We start from the raw sequence: 19,451 nt of genomic DNA, 5'->3' as shown, positions 1-19,451 counted from the left end.
TGAAAGTATCACCATAAAATGTTCTAATTAATTTTCTTTTTTTTCTTTATCTTTTTTTCTTTTCAAAAACTTCTCTATAGTTGTTAACTATCACAGATTTGCAGCTGTCAAGTCAATTCAGTGACACACGTATTAAAACCAATGGGCCCCGGTTAAGAATCACCGGTCCATGGGATGTTTCCTTGGGGAGTTATGGGTACGAGGTGTCACCCATGGGAAAATGGAACTCTTTCATAATGGTCCCCCAGCTATTATTAGCCCAACTAACAGACAACCAGCCTACAATTGTGGATTCAAACTGAACTTCTCATGGCGGCTTCTGTCTCAAGGCAAAGTCTGGTATGCTCAAAAGTCAGAGATGTGAACACACAAAACCTGGGTTTTAGACGAAGAATGAAGTCAGCTTGAAATGATCTTGGCCCTGTGCTGACCACTGAACAATATGTGTAGTTAGTCTTGCCAACATAAAACTTGACATACAGATGAATACTAAACCATAAGCTTGTTGAATCAAAGAGAAAAAAATAATACCACTCCCACTGGTCTAAGCTTCAGTCCAATCTCATGCTCTATTGTTCTTTCACTTCTTTAAGCCCACACACAAGATGAACTTCCTGAACCCTGGTAAGAAGGGGACCCACTTCAGAGGGAATGACCATCAATGACCAATAACTGTTTTGTAACTGTCACTTTGATCAATAACTTTCCCTGTTTCCCTGTTCAAGAAAAAATTGCTTCAAAGCTAAAATTTGTATAGTTGTTTCTCAACTTTCTTTCTTCACAAAGAGCACAGAGATGATCTCAGTTCCACAGTCTTACGCCGCCTAGTGCACTGGAAGTAGGTCCCGGTCTGTACAAAATGATTACCAAACATAACATACCATGCAATATCCACCATGTCGACCACATGGTGGAACAAAACAGGTTGTGGTGACGTTCTGTAATTGGCAAGATACATTTCCATTCATGACATTGAGGTCAAACCCAAAATGGCCACAGACGCACAACAACAAAAGTGTAAACACAAACTATTGTCGAAGAAGAAAGAGTCGATTTATCCACCACTAGTGCCCACCTCACCCACCTCCACCCACATACCTGAGTGCTGCTTCGCCCTCCAGACACGTAGAAGCAGAGACAGTCGGGTAAACAGACGCACAGTGGACAGTAAATGCACCGGCTTCCCCTTCAGACAGTAAATGGAGGGAAAACAGGAGTAGAAGAGTGTGAGGGAGGGGTGGAGTGATGGATTGACTCTGTGTGTATGTGTGTGTGCATGCATGTGTGTCCTTCTTCCTTCTGCATGGCTAATTCAAGCCAGACTTTCAGTGCTCCCCCTGGGGGGGAGCGGGGTGCGACAAGGTCTCTCAGACTCCCTCTGCTCATCCTCACTGCACTCTGATATTAAATAACAGCATATGTCACTTTCTCTGGACCATTTTCATTCCAAGCAACGTTAGAATTGCAGCTTCCACATATTCCACATATTAATTTACATTTGTTTCACATTTCAATATCAAAAGTCTGAATAGGAAGGAAGAAACAACATCTCCCACCATCCTGCACTGGGCTCACATGACACACCTGGGCGTTCTCAAAATACAGACACACACATTCTTCCCACTTCTCTCAGCCGCTTTGTCGCAGGAGCCATTTCCGGACGATATTGTGAGAGGATTACGGAGGTTGAAGGTGATGGAGGGAAAGCAAAGTCAGAGTCGGAGCAGTAAATGAGGCTTCCAGCACTCCAATCTCCAAGGGTCTGAGGGTCAAGACCTCCAGACAATAAAGTGATATTTTCAGGTGAAGTCTCCACTCTGATCTTCTATATTTCCCACAGTCCACTCTGACTCTGGCTGTCAGTAATATTGCACTTCTTACTAACCACGTTGGTATGAACTGTATGAACAATTTAAGGGGACGTTTGCCATTAAGAAAACTATGAGATTAATTGTTCATATTAAGTATATTGTTAACCTTAATTCATATTACTTTGTCGGGTTAATGGGCCTCTAAGCTCAATGACACATTAAAAAAAGTTATGCGTCTATACACTGTATACACTTTCAGGACAGTTTGAGGATATGAATTCATATCTAGTTTCCTTCAGGTGAAAACAATTAGAACATCTAATCTAATCTAATTCTGCATTGAAAAAACAGTCCCAGGTTTTGATGTCACCCAGAGTGAATGGGAATTAAACTGGAAAAATCTGAGGCATGACAACACTGTGATAAATTCAAAAGATTGAGGTCCTAATTCAAACATAAGTTAGTGCAATGACAACTATAATTGTGCAAGGGAATGTTACAGATTACAACTGGATCTTGGAATAATGTTGTTGCATGGTGAAGCCCCATCCCTTGGCTAACTTGGCTGATGTCAGCATTGGATGCAATAGTCCACTTGTAAATACCTAGGGAGTATTGTCCATGTGGGGGTGATGCCAAAATATTTTGATGCTGTTCAATCTCATTGGTGAGGAGCAGCCAATCAGGGTGGAAATGAGCTGCTTGGCAGAGGTCTGCAATCCCACAGACCCTAAACATTTAGCTCATTCACACATCAAGTAATACAGTCTCAAAATGTGAATTTATCATTGTTCTATTTACTTGTTTACTACTAGTCCTCATCAACCACGTTATCAGCTCTCGTGGGTTAAAATGTAAATAGAAAAGTGCAACATTTCCTAATGTTAATATGTCGTAAAAAGAAAAAAAGGGCTCCTCTTTCTTCTCAATGCCCGAGTGCTCACACCCTCCCACCGACAATCCAAAGCACCAGGGAATGCTTGCACTCTAAAAGCACCGCACAAATGCAATTTGGGGAGTGAGTTTGGACCCCAGCCTTTCTCTACATCCACACTGCATTTTTGCGGCACAGAAAATGGGGGACACTGTCAGGGATGGATTTACTTCAAACTTCCAAGATGACTGGTTTGTGATAAACGGCGTCCGACCATCGTAGGACGTGCAGTTTTTCATGAATCTCCAGCTTCATGGCCAATTACAAGGCGAATCCATGACACAACCGCGCTTGTCACTGCCTACGCTCTCAGAGCCGTGACAAAAACAGAAGATGGGGATCGGCCACCGGGGGGAAAATGAGATATTTAAGTGGAAACAGATGAACATGAGTGGGGGTGCATGAATGGAGGAGGGTGGTACTTAGCAGCTTATAATGGCAGTTTCTGTTTATAGGAAGGGATCAGATGTGACCCGAAGAGAAGAGTGATGCAACGGTGGAGGGACAAGAAGGGAGAGGTGGAGAGACAATGAATGGAGGTAAAATGTACGGTTGAAATTGACATTCACATTCTATAAAATGTTTATAAACTGTTAAACATCTGTTTTGAGTTTTCTTGCCATTTTTCAACATGAACAGAGAGACTTGGTCAGGAACTGGAGACTGGAACCAGAGACTTCATGAAACAGTGTCAGAGATTTGAACAACCACTTCAATGAAACCTCAAATCATTTTTAAACAGAGAACTCTGAAAATATGAGTATACAGTCTCATGAAGCCTCATCGGCTCATCACTGCCGTCTGGCTTAGCTCGGTTTTAGAATCACAACATAGCACTTGAGCTGTTTTTAGATGGCGCTCATGTCCCTACTTACCATATAGCGCAGGCAACATTCAAACATACACACATCTCCTCCACTTAAGGCAAAGATTGTTCTTTAAAGGCTGAAACAAAAGGATGAGGCTATTTCCTAGATGAATGTTTGAAAAGAACCAACTACACACTTTGGTGTCATTTACCAAAATTGTTTCCAAAACTTCCTCTCTCCTTCTCTGACTTGCGTCTAAATTCCCTGATCCGTTTCACTCCTGATTATTCTCTTGGAATAAACACCTCCACTGCCTGCGGCGCTATAACACATTCACACGCATGCACACACACATTTGTCGTGGAAACTATACATAAACACACTGCCCAAGTCTCTTGTGAGCGTATTCAGGACCCTCAAATCTCCATTGCGCCGTGCTAATGAAGCAGAAAGAGGCGACAGATAGCAATCCCTAAAAGGAATGGAAAGAGTCTCAAGTTCATGTGCAGGTCTGGGTTTAGCCTAAAATTCAATTGGTTGTTTTTTTGTTTATTTTTCAGGAGTCTTTGCATTTAAGGGAAAATATTTCCATCAGACATTGAGGTCAGTTTGGCGAGTTGGTGTGCAGAGAGGTTGAGAAAAGTCATGCTCAGGGTAAGATGAAGAGGCGCATAATGAAAATAAGTTGTGAGGGATTCATCATTATATGCAAGGAAGGAAAACATGGTTGCTGCTGTATGAGTTGCAAGGCATCTTTATTTATCTTCCGCCTGCCGAACACCTCCCCTACAGCATTACCATAACAACACAGCAGGTACACCATACAGTGTTTAAAACAAAACAGACATCAATAAGAGTGCTGTTCATGTTCCTGGTTTAACTATTTGGCAAGCAAAAGACAGAAATGTCTGGTGAAAGTGCTTCTTATAAGTTGCAATGTGCCTCTGTTTTCTATGAATCAGCCTTCTGTGTAACTAACTCATTTATTGGTGTACTGTTGCAGTCGGCACTTTGATTTTGTGCAAAGATGTGCATTCTGCAAATCCAAGTGTTAGGAGTCAAGCGACACCAACTCCCTCTGAGGTTTTCATTTTTCTACCATGTTGCACTCTGAACATTCATTGTGACAGTCCACCTGCGTGCGGTTCCAACAGATGCTTTGCTCTTCCCACATAACTTTGGTAACTCAGCTAACTACTAAAACTCCTCTTCCAAAGAAGTCAAGTCTCTGCTCCTATTCTTTTCACCATCTTGTGCCTCAGCCATACTGTATTTTCTCATCCCTTTCAGCACAGACTTTGCACTTTACTGTACTATACTGTTTCTCCTTCCTCTGTCGAGCGTCCAGTTTGTTTTTGGTGTGTTTTGTTCACTGTCTTTAATTATTGAGGGGTTGATGAGGCTTCATGAAACAATGGAGTCAGTTTCAGAGTTCAGTATGTGGTACTTTTCGTTTTAAAAAAAATGCTGGAAGGTTTCATTGACATGGTTGTTTAAAGCCAAAGATTTGAGCAGAGAGTGCCATCTAATGGGCCCTGAAAATGTGCACATGGTCTCACAGTGATGGGATGATGAAGCTTCATGAAGCAGTGTCCTCAGTTTCACAGTGGGTTTAGATGATACTCTCTCCTCTAACAACTTTGGATTTGAACAATGAAACCTCACATCATGTTTAAACCCAAAGCACCACATAGAGAGCTCTGAAAATGAGGACACTGTTTCATGAAGCCTCATCAGCCCATCACGAGTAAGAACTACAAATCTTCTGCTGTACATTTCCCACACAGACGCAGGTATGCAATATATCCACAGCCATGTGGTAAATGAATGCCATGAATAAAAATGCACTCTTTTGCATAAGAATAGTTCTTGGCCATGAGAAACTGAGCTATACTGGTCACATGAGTAATTTCCTGCTTTCATCCTCCAAAACAGTGAGATTCCCCACGGAAAGTACAATTGAGAAGCATGACAGGAAAGATTCCAACATCACACAGCCTGATCAGAGCAAAGTCTTCAAAGCTGGAAGCAGTGGTTGAAGACAAACCGGAGGGGAACAGAGGAAGACGCTCATCAAGAAAGAGACAATGATCACCAAGATACAGCAAACGTCAGAAATGAACAATATATCCACAAAAATTGTTGAATTTTTTTAAATGCCCAGCACATCATTTCTATTTCCCTGCTTGTGAGTGTCATAATGAGCTAGGTAGGAAAGTTGTGTACAGACTGGCGGATGATAAAGATCTCATTTTAGTGTGAAATGCCAATAAGCAGTCTGTGGTCATGGTCCTCAACAGGAACAGATACACTCAGTATTCGCCTCCGGTCGAGTCATCTGAGGAGATTCAACAATCTTGTCTGTGTGATTGAAGCCATGATGGATTCAAAATTCACAAGTTAAAAATCACAAGCTTTCTGTAGTTGAAATAGATCCTCAAAGAAGAGCAAAGTAACAAATGTGCTTCTCAGTGTTCCTCCAGAAATAACTTAACACGTTGGATCATTACCATCCAACTGGTGCTAAAATGCTGAACCAGGATCAGCTAATGATATCGCATTATTATTATAGATTTTTTTATTATTACATTTTTTTTCTTTACCTAAAGTGTGTTTTTATATTGTCTTGTGTGAATAGTTGGATTTTAGATTCTGAGTGCATAAAGAATAATGTTCATCATTGACTTGATGACATTTACTTGGCAGTGGAGAAGCTTAAAGAGAAAAAAATTTGATTTTTATCTAAACAAAGAAAAAGCTCCGTTTTGACCTTCACCACGAACTTTGGTTCTGCCTTCAGGCACAACCTTCCTCATCAGTTCCCGAGGCCTGAGCCTCTGATCTCTACTGCCCCCCAGTGGTCATTAGAGGAAGTGAAACATAAATTCGTTGATTTTCATCCGTTCATATGAAAGGAACTTAGATACCCAACAGCCGCCTTATTTATTTATTTATTTTAACTCATTGATGAGAAACTGCATAAATCTCATTCTTATATTCTGCCAGTCCATCAGCGTTTGGACCTAAATTAGTACTGACATGGGATTTAGATTGTTGCTGTGCATGAGGGCACTATATTTGGCATCACTTAAAGACCATTATGAAACTACACTCTGTGCTATTAAATTTAATCCAAAGATACTAATTTTACAACCCATAAATAATTCTACACTATGCTACTGATATGTTTGTTGTCTGGCCAAATTACTTTTGAATATTAAAATCATATAATGAATGAATAAAATACACCGAATTAACCTGAAATCCAAACCAGTTGTCGAGTAGACCAAAATTACAATGCCATGAAGGACCTCTAAATAGAATGGAACCGATTGTGAAGTTTAATTTCCAAGAATTATTTATAAGAAGAGGAGGAGTGAAACACGGCAGTGAAAATGTGTGGAAGCACAAATTCAGCGGATTGAGTTGGAGCTTAAAATCTCCCTGAGGTCTACTAACAGCCCACCACATCTAAATAAAGAGCTGCCATGTTGAAGTTGGCCAGATAAGCAAATCAGCTCGCTAATACTTATTGTCCAAGCTGCTCAACACAAGTAGTATCCACTTCAATATAGAGTACTGACACCGGACAAACAGCAAAGACTCCCACCAAAGAGGATGGCCTACCTGACAGTCTTAATATAAGTGCAGGATATTGTGCTGATAATGATGTGACTTTAAAATGTACATTAACCAACAAAAATAACTGACGCTGAAAGCATGGCTGACATACCACTTTGCTTATTCTTCTATCTCAAAACACATACATAATCCTGGTTACAAATCTATACTTACAAATTTAACATAGCAAACACATTCGTTGTGAAATACATCATAGATGAGGAATAATAACCAGGTAATGATTTACAGGTCAATTTAAAATTCCATCCTGAGCTGTTGTCACGGATGAAACAATGAGCAGCAGGTGAGTGAGCTGCAGGGCAGAGTGCCTGATTCATACAGAGCAGAGGGCAGGTGGAGGACGCACACACACAACAAAGTTACAATGTTTGGATAGATAGATAGATAGATAAATGGATGGATGGACAGACGGACGGACGGACAGATAGATAGATAGATAGATAGATAGATAGACAGACAGACAGATAGACAGACAGAAAGATAGATAGATAGATAGACAGACAGACAGACAGAAAGATAGATAGATAGATAGATAGACAGACAGACAGACAGACAGAAAGATAGATAGACAGACAGACAGACAGACAGACAGACAGACAGACAGACAGACAGACAGACAGATAGACAGATAGATAGATAGATAGATAGATAGATAGATAGATAGATAGATAGATAGATAGATAGATAGATAGATAGACAGATAGACAGGTAGGTAGGTAGATATATAGATAGATAGACAGACAGACAGACAGACAGATAGATAGATAGACAGGTAGGTAGGTAGATATATAGATAGATAGACAGATAGATAGATAGAAGAACTGCGACAGCAATCACGGCCAAATAATGGAAGAACATATGAAAATGTGTGTACCCTTCATTGTAACCTTCAGTCTGAGAACACAAAAAGGAGACACAGGTCAACCGGACTACAAATAAAACAAACAAACAAAAAAAACGATCATCTTATGAGCAGCATCCTAATTGAAGCTGAAATAGATAGCCGGGTCAGTGTGACTCATAAATGCCATCAACCACACACAAGCTAACACATAGGAGGTCTGCTACACACACACACTCACATGCTGTTTATTCACACCATGTCTCAGTGGCAGTGCCAAGCAATGGACACTGACACACACACACACACACACGGCAGGATGTCCAGGTCCGTGTGTCCTGAGTCAGAACGGTGCGTTCTGTTGTGCTACTCTACAGCAGACTCATCCCTCGTCCCCAAATGTCCTTACCCATCTGAAAATGAACATCGTAATGAAAATGTTGTCACAAACATGTCAGTTGTTACACACAACTTCGTGGGAAGCTCTTCCCTGCACATGTCAGTGATGCATCTGATTCAGCTGAGTACAAAAACATTGTGTTCTGTCCGTCATCTGGGAGCGATCACGTCCACCATTACTGTGAGTCGTCTCCAGCGTTAAACGTGTTGACAGCTAGCCTTTTGTCCTCTCCAAAAAAATTCACCACATTGATAAAGTCAGAGTGCACAATGCACACAAGCACACCAGTCTGCTGGTGCTCTCACACATGAGGACAACACATTTCCATCTGTCTGACACACAACTAAACAAAAGTGAACTGAACTTTGAAATCAAGTGCTGCGTTTTGAGAATGAGCATTTTATTTTTTAAATCATTCTTTCACAATAATACCCTAAATAAGGTGTCTGTTATCCAAAAATAGCGTATTATTAAGGATGCTCTGATCAGGATTTTTGCTGCCGATACCGATTAAATCATTTAAATTCATACACGTTTTATATGCCTCTTCAAGGAGAAAAATCATTGCAGAATGCAGTAACTATTCTGCCAAAAGGACAATTGAAAAACATTGACTTTGATGGGAGGCTTCGCAGTTTGGCGAAACTCCAGCAGACTTTGCTATGTTTGTGAAATATTTCCAAACTGATCTCTCTTCTAGCAGGTCTCAGAGAGAGAGTGAGCACTCATCTACTACCACTGCGTTCATGAAAAGTCTTTCAAAAGGTTCAGATTCAGGTGGATAACAAGCGCTACACCAAACAGAGCGACGGATTCAGTCGGTTCTGTCTCTAAGAAAACGACACCTGAAAAAGAATTCAAATAAAAATAGGTGGATGGTTATGACTTTTTGCAATGGAAACAGGTTTTGCGGATAAAAGATGCCGTCACAGCTCCTCTCTGCCTCGGTCTTCCCCTGTCTACCCGAAAGCCATTTCAAAGCACTAAACAGTACTAAACATTAGTGTACATTCACCACAACTGTTCAGGTTAGAACACTTCCACTGCCAGTATAAGTGCTTTGGACGTGTGGGCAGCACACACTCTTCAGAGAAGCCAGTTACAAACACAGGCTTGCAAGCAAACAATTCTCAAACAATGATGGAACATGAAGTTATGGAATTGAAATTGAAGCCGATTACTCCCTGTGTTGTCGAGAGAGCAGGAAGCAGGTGACCACAGAGCTGCAAGAAACACGTGTAATGCTATCTCATGTCTCTGACTAGGAATAAAAGCTGAGCTGCATCGTCGGTAAACAGCAGATCCATGCTGACAGCAGAAACAACTTTGTTTTTACCGAGCACTTTTTAGAAACCGGCATGGAAAATGATGGGATAGAAAAATGTGCGGCAGCAAAGAAACATCAGTTGAGTGTGTTGTTTTTGTGGCAGAGAGACGCTCTTTGATGACATCATTTCATGGCACACTCGCCTCTCATTGATAGGCAGAACAATAAAAAATGGAAACAGGCATAAAGTTATGTTTTCTCTTAGCACATTTTCACTAAATTTGGTAAAAATGTTGAAACGTTCAGATGGAAACGGCATTATTGACCTCAATGGACCTCGCCTGTTATTTGCACCTGTTGCCTCCTGCCTCCCTTTCACACACACTTGCTCTGTCTTGCTTCAACTGATTCTTCTTATCTCCACCTCCCCCTCACCCGCACTACCAATTACTATATCATTAGCTAACATCATCATCCATGGGGGATCCTGTAGGGGTAGGCGATAACTTATCGTACACGATTTACCGCCAAACACAATCTCTACGATGACAATTCTGCATCTCACAATAAATTTGATAAACACGCGGCTCAGTCGCTGCATTGGACTTGCACAAGTGAACATGATGAGACGACGCGCCGCGCTCTCCAGCTCTCCAGCTTTTGACAGCCGACACCGGCGTGTGACAGTTGTGAAGACTGTGGTGGACTTTGGTTCACGATCGTAGTTTTAAACTTATTTTTAATACAGGGAACTTTTGATGACAGTGGTCGACTCTGAGTCTCTGATTCTGTGTTTATTTTATTAGATGCAGCGGTCCTCATAGGTTTCCAAACGCGGTCGTCTGCCTTGGTTCATATCAACACATGCAGGTCTACCGCCGATGCGAAACACCGCGGTGAAAATAGATGCATATTAGACGAACCTCCGCTCCGGTACTTATGGCGCCGTCCTCTTCCCGGTCCCCATTGGGGTTCACTGATCGCGGACACACTCTCACAGGCAGCGCTGATGCTACTATCAGTTAGGGACCATCAACAAATTCTAAAACGGTTCAAGTATTAGCGAAATCTTCAATAAGGCAATGAAAAACAACCATTTTAGGAGAGAGAATTGTGAAAAGGTTTTTCACCACACAAGACAAAGGACTGGCAGTTTGTATAATGATTTTGAGAATAGAATATGACTAAATGATCATTTATTCATATTATTTCTAATATTTCTTCAATAGCATTTCGGAGACTGGTCCATAGTTAAAGTCAACTGTTAAGAGACATGAGCTACAGCGCGGCTCAATTGAACCCCTAAATAAAGCTGGCGGAGCAGTCTGTCAGACACCAGCGGCTTCTACCAGAGACGTGAAACATTGACACTTAGCTAACTATTATATTTAAACATAAACACATAATGATGTTGGAGACAAACTCCACTAATAAGTTTCATCATAAAAGAGTTTCAAGAGCGAGTGTGTAGTGTGTACAACACATGGAAAAGAATAAAAATGTATTGATCGTGATAATTATTGTTATCAACAAAGTTTATCGCGATAACTTTTATTGTCCATATCGCCCATCCCTAGACTCCTCCTTGCCTCAGCTCCCTGACACTAACCCAATGTACTCCCAGGCGTGGAACTAGACCATGAATGGCCAATGAAAACTCTCACTTGTCAGACAAACATTGGTCCGTCAGTTGTGTCATCTACAACTGCATGGACCTGTAATCAATGATAGTTTTCTGTTTGAAAGACATTTGACCTTTTTTGTGAGGAGTCGATACTTGTACACCTCTCCTTGTTGAATTTCTCCTTCAGCTGGAAGCGTGGGAGGAAAACGAGAAAAACACAAGGTCATCTGTGAGAAGAAACTTTACACTGGCTGGCACCATGACCGAAAGTCCGCCCTCCTTCTCTGCCACTTCTCTGCTCCCATCAGAATAGGTCTTTCTCTCTTTTACCCGACAGCTCCACTAACGTGTGCACGCTCAACAGTTGACTGCCGAATAAAACACTTCTATTCTCTCAGTGAGAACATGTGTATCGAGTTAATTATGCATTACTCTTTCTTTGGACTGTTTCTTTTCTGTCGTCTCCCTGCTGCTTTCTCTCCCCCCTCCTCTTTCTCCCTCTGCTCATTCCTCTGTGATAGGAATCTGCTCTCTATGGCATAATATAAACACTGGGCTCATGCCTGGTCCTCATGTGAGCGCTGCGGTGTGTGCGTGAGCATGGGAGTGCAGCAGAAGACAATAAAAGAAAGACGGTTGAAGCAGGAACTGGAAAATCATTTAGAGCTCCAGAGGAAGGTCCTCCACATGTACACACAACCAGCCTCTTATTTAATCAGACCTCCATTCATGATCATGAGCGCAGCAATTATGCGACTTACGCCAGCCCTACAAAACAAACGCATTTCAATAACAAAAAGAGGGCGCTGAAGCTTCCCTCAAACTGCTCCTGGTGATGGTCGAAGAAGCCGACCAAGAAAAGCAGAGTGGAGGGTGGGAAACATGATTTAATGAGGGAAACATGAGGCCGTTTTATGCTGTTCGGGTTTTCCCCCTTCCCCTCTGCGCCTTGTATGACTAGCAGGACATCTGCGTAGTTGCAACGTCCTACAGAGTCTTTGCACTCAACACGACTTTCCTCACTCAAAATGACTGCAAGTTGAAATATCAAAATTTTCAAAGTGGACCTGTGTGATTTCACATGAGGCCAGTTTGTGACCAGTCTCTCAGGCATAACAGAGATGCGCTCACGTCTCAAACTCACGGCTCGCGGGCCTCCTACTGTGGACGTCAAGTTTGTGAGGTGAAGATAGGGAAGTGACCGTCTTCCACCAGTAGCCAGCAGTGTTTCCTCCTCAGCATGGAACGGGCAGTTTTTGCAACAAGCTAATGATGTGCCAACTGATGCTTGGTAGTGCTCCTCTGAGGTTTCTGTTTGACACCATGAATGTGATCGAGGATGGTACCTGAAGTTATTGCTTATTTAATCCCAATGCAGCTGTGATTTCTTCTTCTTCTCTTCTGAGGTCTCTAGTGGCGCTGGCTCTCAATCACTGAAATAACTTGGTGTTCCTGCACTTATTAATTAATACTCTTTATAAGTACACAAATACACCCCACGGTCACAACCATGACTAAACCTTTTTTTATGGGAATGATTGGAATTATGGCTTTCGATAAGGAAACTAAAGCTGTAATAATCACTATTATGAAATCCCAATAGCAATATAAATCACATGCACCCACGTATCAGGAAAATGGAATCAGGACAAACGCCTACGACACACCTCTAGGGTCCATAGTGTTTCCAGGGAGTTTTATTGATGGCAGAGTACAATTTACATTGGCGTTTTGAGACCAGAAATGGAAATGAGTCCGCTTTATTTCGCCTCCAGGAATAACAACAAATATCATTCTGAACTCAGATTGAACTTGCGTGACTATAACCCGTGATGACCTCATCTGAAGACCAGGAGATGAGGAAGTCTAACTCACTATTCATTCTCAAACTAACTTGAGCGCAGACACCATTTTGTTTTGCTTGTCATGTCACTTATATGGACACAAACCACTGAGATATTTATGACCACGTACAACCACAGGACCCACCAGGGGACCAGAGAGCTCGACTCCATCTAAATCCTTATTCTAGTCACCAATTATCCCCCACTCTTTCTCACACAGGAAAACAGGGCCACACACACTTCACCAGCATCAACAATGGACGCTCCAACAGAAACTTAAGCCATATTACATCTATTATGGCTTTGCACTGACCAGTAAAAACACAACAACTTGCCAACCCAGGAACTATTTGAGGTTGAAAGGACAACATGATACACTACCAGAGGAACTGGGCGCTCAACCTCAGGCAAGGGTGATGTGAGTCAAAAATACATTTTAGAAGAATAAGCCAGTGAGTGAGTCATTGTTATCCATCTTTCTTCACAGTGGTTGCTCAACTGACAGGGTGTGGATGAGACTTGACGTGAATTAACTGACATTATTCATGTAAAATATGGTTCTCTTCTTTTCACATTTCGTCCTCCGCGGTGTAAGAGAACTTCATTTATGGTGTAGACATCATTGTCAACAATGTAATTGACGGCCTCCCGCCACTAGATGGCAGGGGTTTCACTTCAGTAATTAACAAACTGTTTGCCGAGATTAGATTAGTGATGGGCATATTACAATTTTTACTTAGTACACGTGGTGCAGGCTTCATTTTTCTTAAAATGCTCACAAGCATATTTTGCGTGTGTGTTGACAGGAAGCTAGTGAGGAGTGAATCAGGCTAGTGGGCTGAGATGTGATGGTGGAGGAGGATCCGGAGGGTGATCATTCTGACACAGATGAAACGCCTGCATGGAAAAACCACGGCGGCGGAGTGAGGAGAACATACAAGCAATTCAAACAGCGGCTCCCCAAGTTACATTTCTGACTTAAAAAGTCACTGTTGCTTGTGCGGTGTTTAGTGTCACTGCTCATCAACATCAGACCGAGGTTAAGCAGCAGAAGAGAGAGGGGGGAATTACTGAGGCCAGGCGAGAGGGACACCGGTCCACCCGTGGGAATCGCAGTCGGTTTAAAGAGGAGAAGGGGCAGGCTGTTAAATCCTCTTTTTTGAGCACTGCGAGGGTCAAATCAGAAGTTTCAGAAAAGAGAAATCAGTAGTTGAGTGATGACTTTTTCATCGGCCTGTGACACCGATCAAAACGTACAAGAAAAATGACACGTTAAATTCTTGTTGGCCTCTAAGACGTGACTCATCCTGTATAATGAAATGAATGAATATAAAACATTAGGCACAACGGATATATGGACTATTTCACATAAAAAGTACTGCATGCTTGAGGTTTTTATGGCAAAACAGTTGCAAAACATTTCTGGCATCCTTTTTTCTCCATACATCATTACAAAATCCAAAATACAGTTTTCATTATTAATCTCTTTCTCCAACCATTAAATCATTAAAATATCTTAACATTATTTAAACATCAATAATGTAGACCAATTATTATGAAAGAGAATGAGCTCAGATTCCATTTTCAGTCCATTTTGATTATGTCTTAGTGACAATATTTGTGCATTGTGTTATTCAACACATCAAATAGTTGTCATGTCAAAGAGACCATGTTACCCTTTCATTCCTTTTTCGAGGTTTCATTGTTGAAGAGTTTTAACAATACCTACATGAAAATAGGAACAAGCTCCAAAATGTTGACAATACAATGTTTTATATGACATGTTTGCCTTATAACAGGGTGAAAGTAAGGTCAACAATACCCATTTTATAAAGGATGACAACAACTGGCCAGTCCAATTGTTCAGTACCCAGGCACGCTCCACAAAAGCAGCACTTTCTAAAGCAAAACCACAATAAAAAGGACTACTGGGACTCAGTACTCTGGAGCAATGAGACCAACATAAATATTTTCGGAACAGATGGCTTCCGAACTGTATGGAGTCTCAAGGTGAGGAACGGAAGAATGCATGGTGCCGACAGCGAACCGGAGTGGTGGCAGTGTCCTTATGTGAGGGAGCATGCACGAACATCATGTATTCACAAAAGTATTGCTTCACTCTCCATCCAGTTTATAAAAGAAATTACTGGTGAAGAACAGAAAAAGATGGGTGTAGTAAAAATAATGTGAATTTTTCGTTGGTGTAGTGTTATTTAAAATGGTTATACAAAGGACAAGGTGCAGCAATAAACAACACAACGGGACCTTCAATACTAAACTAACATTGAAAATTTGAAAAAAAATTGCCTCTTTATTTGAAAACCTCAGAGAACCGCGACTTATTGAAGGCCAAAAAAAAGGCAATTGGCTTTAATTTATTCTAAATTGACAGCTAATTAGTTTAGGGAAACTACCACCAGGAACAAAGACTCAACATTTAAAACCATGTTTTACTCCAAACAATGAAAACAGACAGCAGAACTTGTTTTCTTGCCCTCCATGGTTCCTTAAAACAGCCCTCAGTACATCAACAAGTCACCAGGAGAAGAAATGGAAGGAGATAAAGAAAGTGACTTTGGTTCACATTCACATGCCTAAGATTCCCTTTCCCTGGCCAGAAGCTGCAGAGCAAGGAAGGAAGTGGACCCACGTGAGAGTGTGAAAAAGACGCGCTCCAGGAGTTCAAGTGCCCCTGAGTGACAACCAGACTCACCAGGGGACACGCAAACATGCAAGCTCCTGCTATCAGCCCTGCAAAGTGATAACAGACATCCCCTTCCTCTGGCTCGGACCGAGGGAAGCAGCTCTGACCCTCCAAGTGCAGAGCTCCGCAGACCCAGCTATGTGGAAAAATCCCTCCATCCAAACCTGGAACATGTGTTTCACAGAGTATTACACAACACTCTCGCAGAGCGTTTGGCAGGTGGAGTCTGGAACTGTTGCTGGAGGAAAACCTTTCTATCAACTGTATCATTTTCTCATAATCACCAATTTGTATAACCTCACAACAAACCACAGTCACAGATCGTGTCACGATTGATGTGTTCATGCGCAGCTCGACCTGTGTTTTCCTGCCCAGATGGTGTTAATTCAGATCACACAGCTCTGATCCAGAGTCCACGTGAAGGTACTTTGACGTGCTGTCTCTATTCTGATATCTCATATCAGAAAAAACTCTTTGGAGAAATGTTTGAAAATAAACAGCTGCAAATGATTAAAATAACTAGAAACAATGTAAAGTAAACGAGAAAAGTAAGAGGAAGGAGGTGCTGGAGTGATGATGCTGATGATGATGATGATGACAAAGACTCGGTGGTGGTATCGATTATTTTTCTGTGTTCTTCTACAGCCCACATGCCTGTGATACACTTGGCTTCCGCCAAAAAAGCCCACACAGAATTTAGAAAGAAGAGAATGGAGATAAGTTATTGCACATCACAGATACGTAAAGATTCTGACTTCTATATACGCGTGCACCTGCACATGCACGCACACACACAAGTCGGCTTCGGTTGATAAAGTAAATTTAAATGAGGACCGTGTCTTTTTTTAACTATCTCCTTATCCTCCTTGCAGCTCCATCTGGTCTGTGTTTGGAGGGACTTTCACTTGTCACACTCCGCACTCAGTTTCACACACACACACACACACACACACACTACCAACAGCCTCGTAAACCCCTGTTCACAGTTGGCTTGCCTCATTCACTCAGTCGCTCAGTAACTCAAACAAAAAAGCCCTCTAAGTATGAAGAATGAGAGGTAGAAAGCTCAACTTCCCACCATGCTTCGCACCTGATTCCATTCGCCATTAGCTCTTGAAAGCGCAGCGACAAAACAGCTTAAAATGGGGTGACAAGGTGAAGAGGGTTGCTCAACAACACGACTCAAAAGCATCACTGAGCTGCTGTGGAATTGATGAGCTGGATGGTAGCTCTTCTGCCAGACTTTGATGAGAAGCCCGGGCAGCTCTGGAGACAGCGGGCCGCTACATGAAGGTAGAGGAAGCATCTGAGGTGGTTTTGATGTTTAGTCAGGATGGCTACTGGAGGTGGAGACAAAGGTCAAACCCAGAGCATGGAGGGGAGCTTCTGGATGTGTTGGGGAGACTTGCTTCCTGAGGGATCTTCCAGGGAAAGTTGGGTGGCTGGACTTAGAAGCCCAAATTATTCAGCCAATGGCAACTGTTTCACTGGCACCTATCACCCTAAGAATCATGTGATTCCTCCTGGTTTCTGAGTCTCAGAGTCTCTGAGTGTCAGACTTCACCTCCATCAAAACCTAATTGATGAAATCATGATCTTCCACTTCCTCGGAGGAGTCACGTTCCACCCACATTGGCAGGGGACAACCTGGACAGGTGACCCGTCCATCATGCATGTTGCACCGACAAAGAGCCAGGATTTCATGAGACTCAACCGGCATGTTCACTGGCTTCAATCCCACATCCTGCTGACTTTGAAGTTGCCCTGACTCTTTATTAGTCATTTTCATTAGGTTTCATTTTTACTTTTTAGCCTCCAACGACAAGTATCCTTGTTTTAAAAAGAGGCCTCATTCAGCAACTAACAATGGCTGAAGTCATCACCATGGTCATATGTGTCATGGCGTTGCTTCAGATCCACAACATATTGGGTTTTATTTCAGGCTCTAGAGGCGAGTCTGTTTACAACTCCTCGCTGTGGATCTCAGTGTAAACAAATGTGTACTTACATCTGTCCGCATGTACACGCCTAACTGGGGGTCTCCACTCGGGACCCCAAACACCGCAGGAAACGTCTGACTTGTTCAACATAAAAGTTCACATAAATAAGCAAAGCGACTGAGGCGTTGAAAAGTTCGTTCCCTCCATCAGTGGACGAGTCTATTTGTCAGTCTCAACAACAGTTCGCTTTAAAACAGAGCGAGCAGCCAACAGCCACAGTTGAGGTAAAAAGGTGGACTTGTTTCTTACTTCTCGGTGGAGGTCTGCTGGTCATGTCGGCGACGTTCCTCTGCAGCCGGGCCAGTCTGACCTCCAGCTCTCCGGACCGGGAGCAGACGGACACCAGCTCCCCCTCCAGCTCCTCCAGGATGCTGACCGAGTGTCGCGACACATCGGCGAGCTGCCGGAGCAGCGAGCCCAGGGTGAAGGCGCAAGCGTCCGACAAGTCCCCGAGAAGCTCCAGCTGCCGCGCCTCCGGCACCGTCCGGCCGCCGGGTTTGCAAACATCTTTGGGAAGTATCGTCCGTTTGCAAAAAGGCATGGTTTGTCGTTTAAAAAAAACGTCTCGCTGGTCAAGTTATATCCCCGCGGTGGTTCCCTTCCCCGGGGGTGCGCGGACACATCTCCCGTGCTGCTCCAGGCGCACTTGTGTGTCGCGCGCACTCATTGTTTTTGACTTTCCAAGTGAGGAGAGTCAGCGAGTGGACCCGGAGGACGTCAAGTCAGACAGGACGCTTGATGTTTCCGACCTGTTCTTTCAAAGTTAAAGCTTTGACGGAACACCAACAAAGGCGCGATTATGTTGTTAAAACCGAAGCGCGTGCGACGGTTCCTGTTGTAGTTTTAGAATAGAAATAAGTCCGAAACATTTGAACTGAGGCCCTCGTTAAGACAAACGAGAATGAAAAGCTGCAAAGCTCTGGAACGAGTCATGATTTTATATATAAAAATACAAAAGGATAAACAGATAATGACAGTTTTAAGTCTTTATCTGCTGTTGATGATTGATACTTTCTGAATTGTATGACTGTTGTTTTCACATAATTAAATATACAAACCAAATAAAATAATCTAGTTTGAGGTTATATGATTAATTAATTGTGCTAAAATTGCTTTTCAATATTTGATACCAGACGGATGAAATTGAAGTTGGTCTGATGTCTAAGTTTAAACATCAGGGTGGAAGTGCAGAACTCTTGGCTGCACAAATGGCACCAAACTACGTTTTTTTTGTGCTTCTAACCTGACGTTTTTAAAGCCTCAAGTGTCGCGATCTCATTCATCTTGGATCATGGATGTCTAGGTTATGACATTGCATTGTATAACGCGTGTATCATCGTGACCACATGAGTATGATCATGACAGAAGGTACTCAGCAGAGCTTGGTTACAAAGGTGCACTGTAGCGGCCATCACCCGACACTCCAACATCTTCAACCATGCACATGAGTTCTCCACCAGGAGCAAATGTGTCTATTTTGGGAAGAAACTCTCACAGAACCAGACTCGTACCCAAACACACATGAACCCAAGCTGATTGTGTAGAAGTAGAAAAGTAGAAGTAGAAAGATTATAA

The 19,451-nt window shown here is 42.4% G+C and overlaps 1 protein-coding gene across 2 annotated transcripts in view; it reads right to left on the bottom strand.

Moving 5' to 3' along the window:
- Nucleotides 1-18,543, bottom strand: part of nhsl2 (NHS-like 2) — a 98,050-nt gene extending 79,507 nt beyond the window's left edge. Inside the window, exon 1 of one of the 2 annotated variants that reach the window (XM_053858878.1) lies at nucleotides 18,126-18,543. In XM_053858878.1, coding sequence (XP_053714853.1) covers nucleotides 18,126-18,417 — 292 coding nt within the window. In that variant the 5' untranslated portion in view covers nucleotides 18,418-18,543. Of the gene's footprint in view, nucleotides 1-1,098; nucleotides 1,438-18,125 lie in introns of those variants that run through there. The other variant, XM_053858879.1, reaches the window with a different exon arrangement.
- Between the last annotated feature and the right edge of the window lie 908 nt (nucleotides 18,544-19,451).

This window comes from Synchiropus splendidus, chromosome 3, assembly GCF_027744825.2.
Source record: "Synchiropus splendidus isolate RoL2022-P1 chromosome 3, RoL_Sspl_1.0, whole genome shotgun sequence".
Lineage (NCBI taxonomy): Eukaryota > Metazoa > Chordata > Actinopteri > Syngnathiformes > Callionymidae > Synchiropus > Synchiropus splendidus.
Note: the sequence above shows the minus strand (reverse complement) of the source record. Positions and strands in the feature narration are given on the sequence as shown.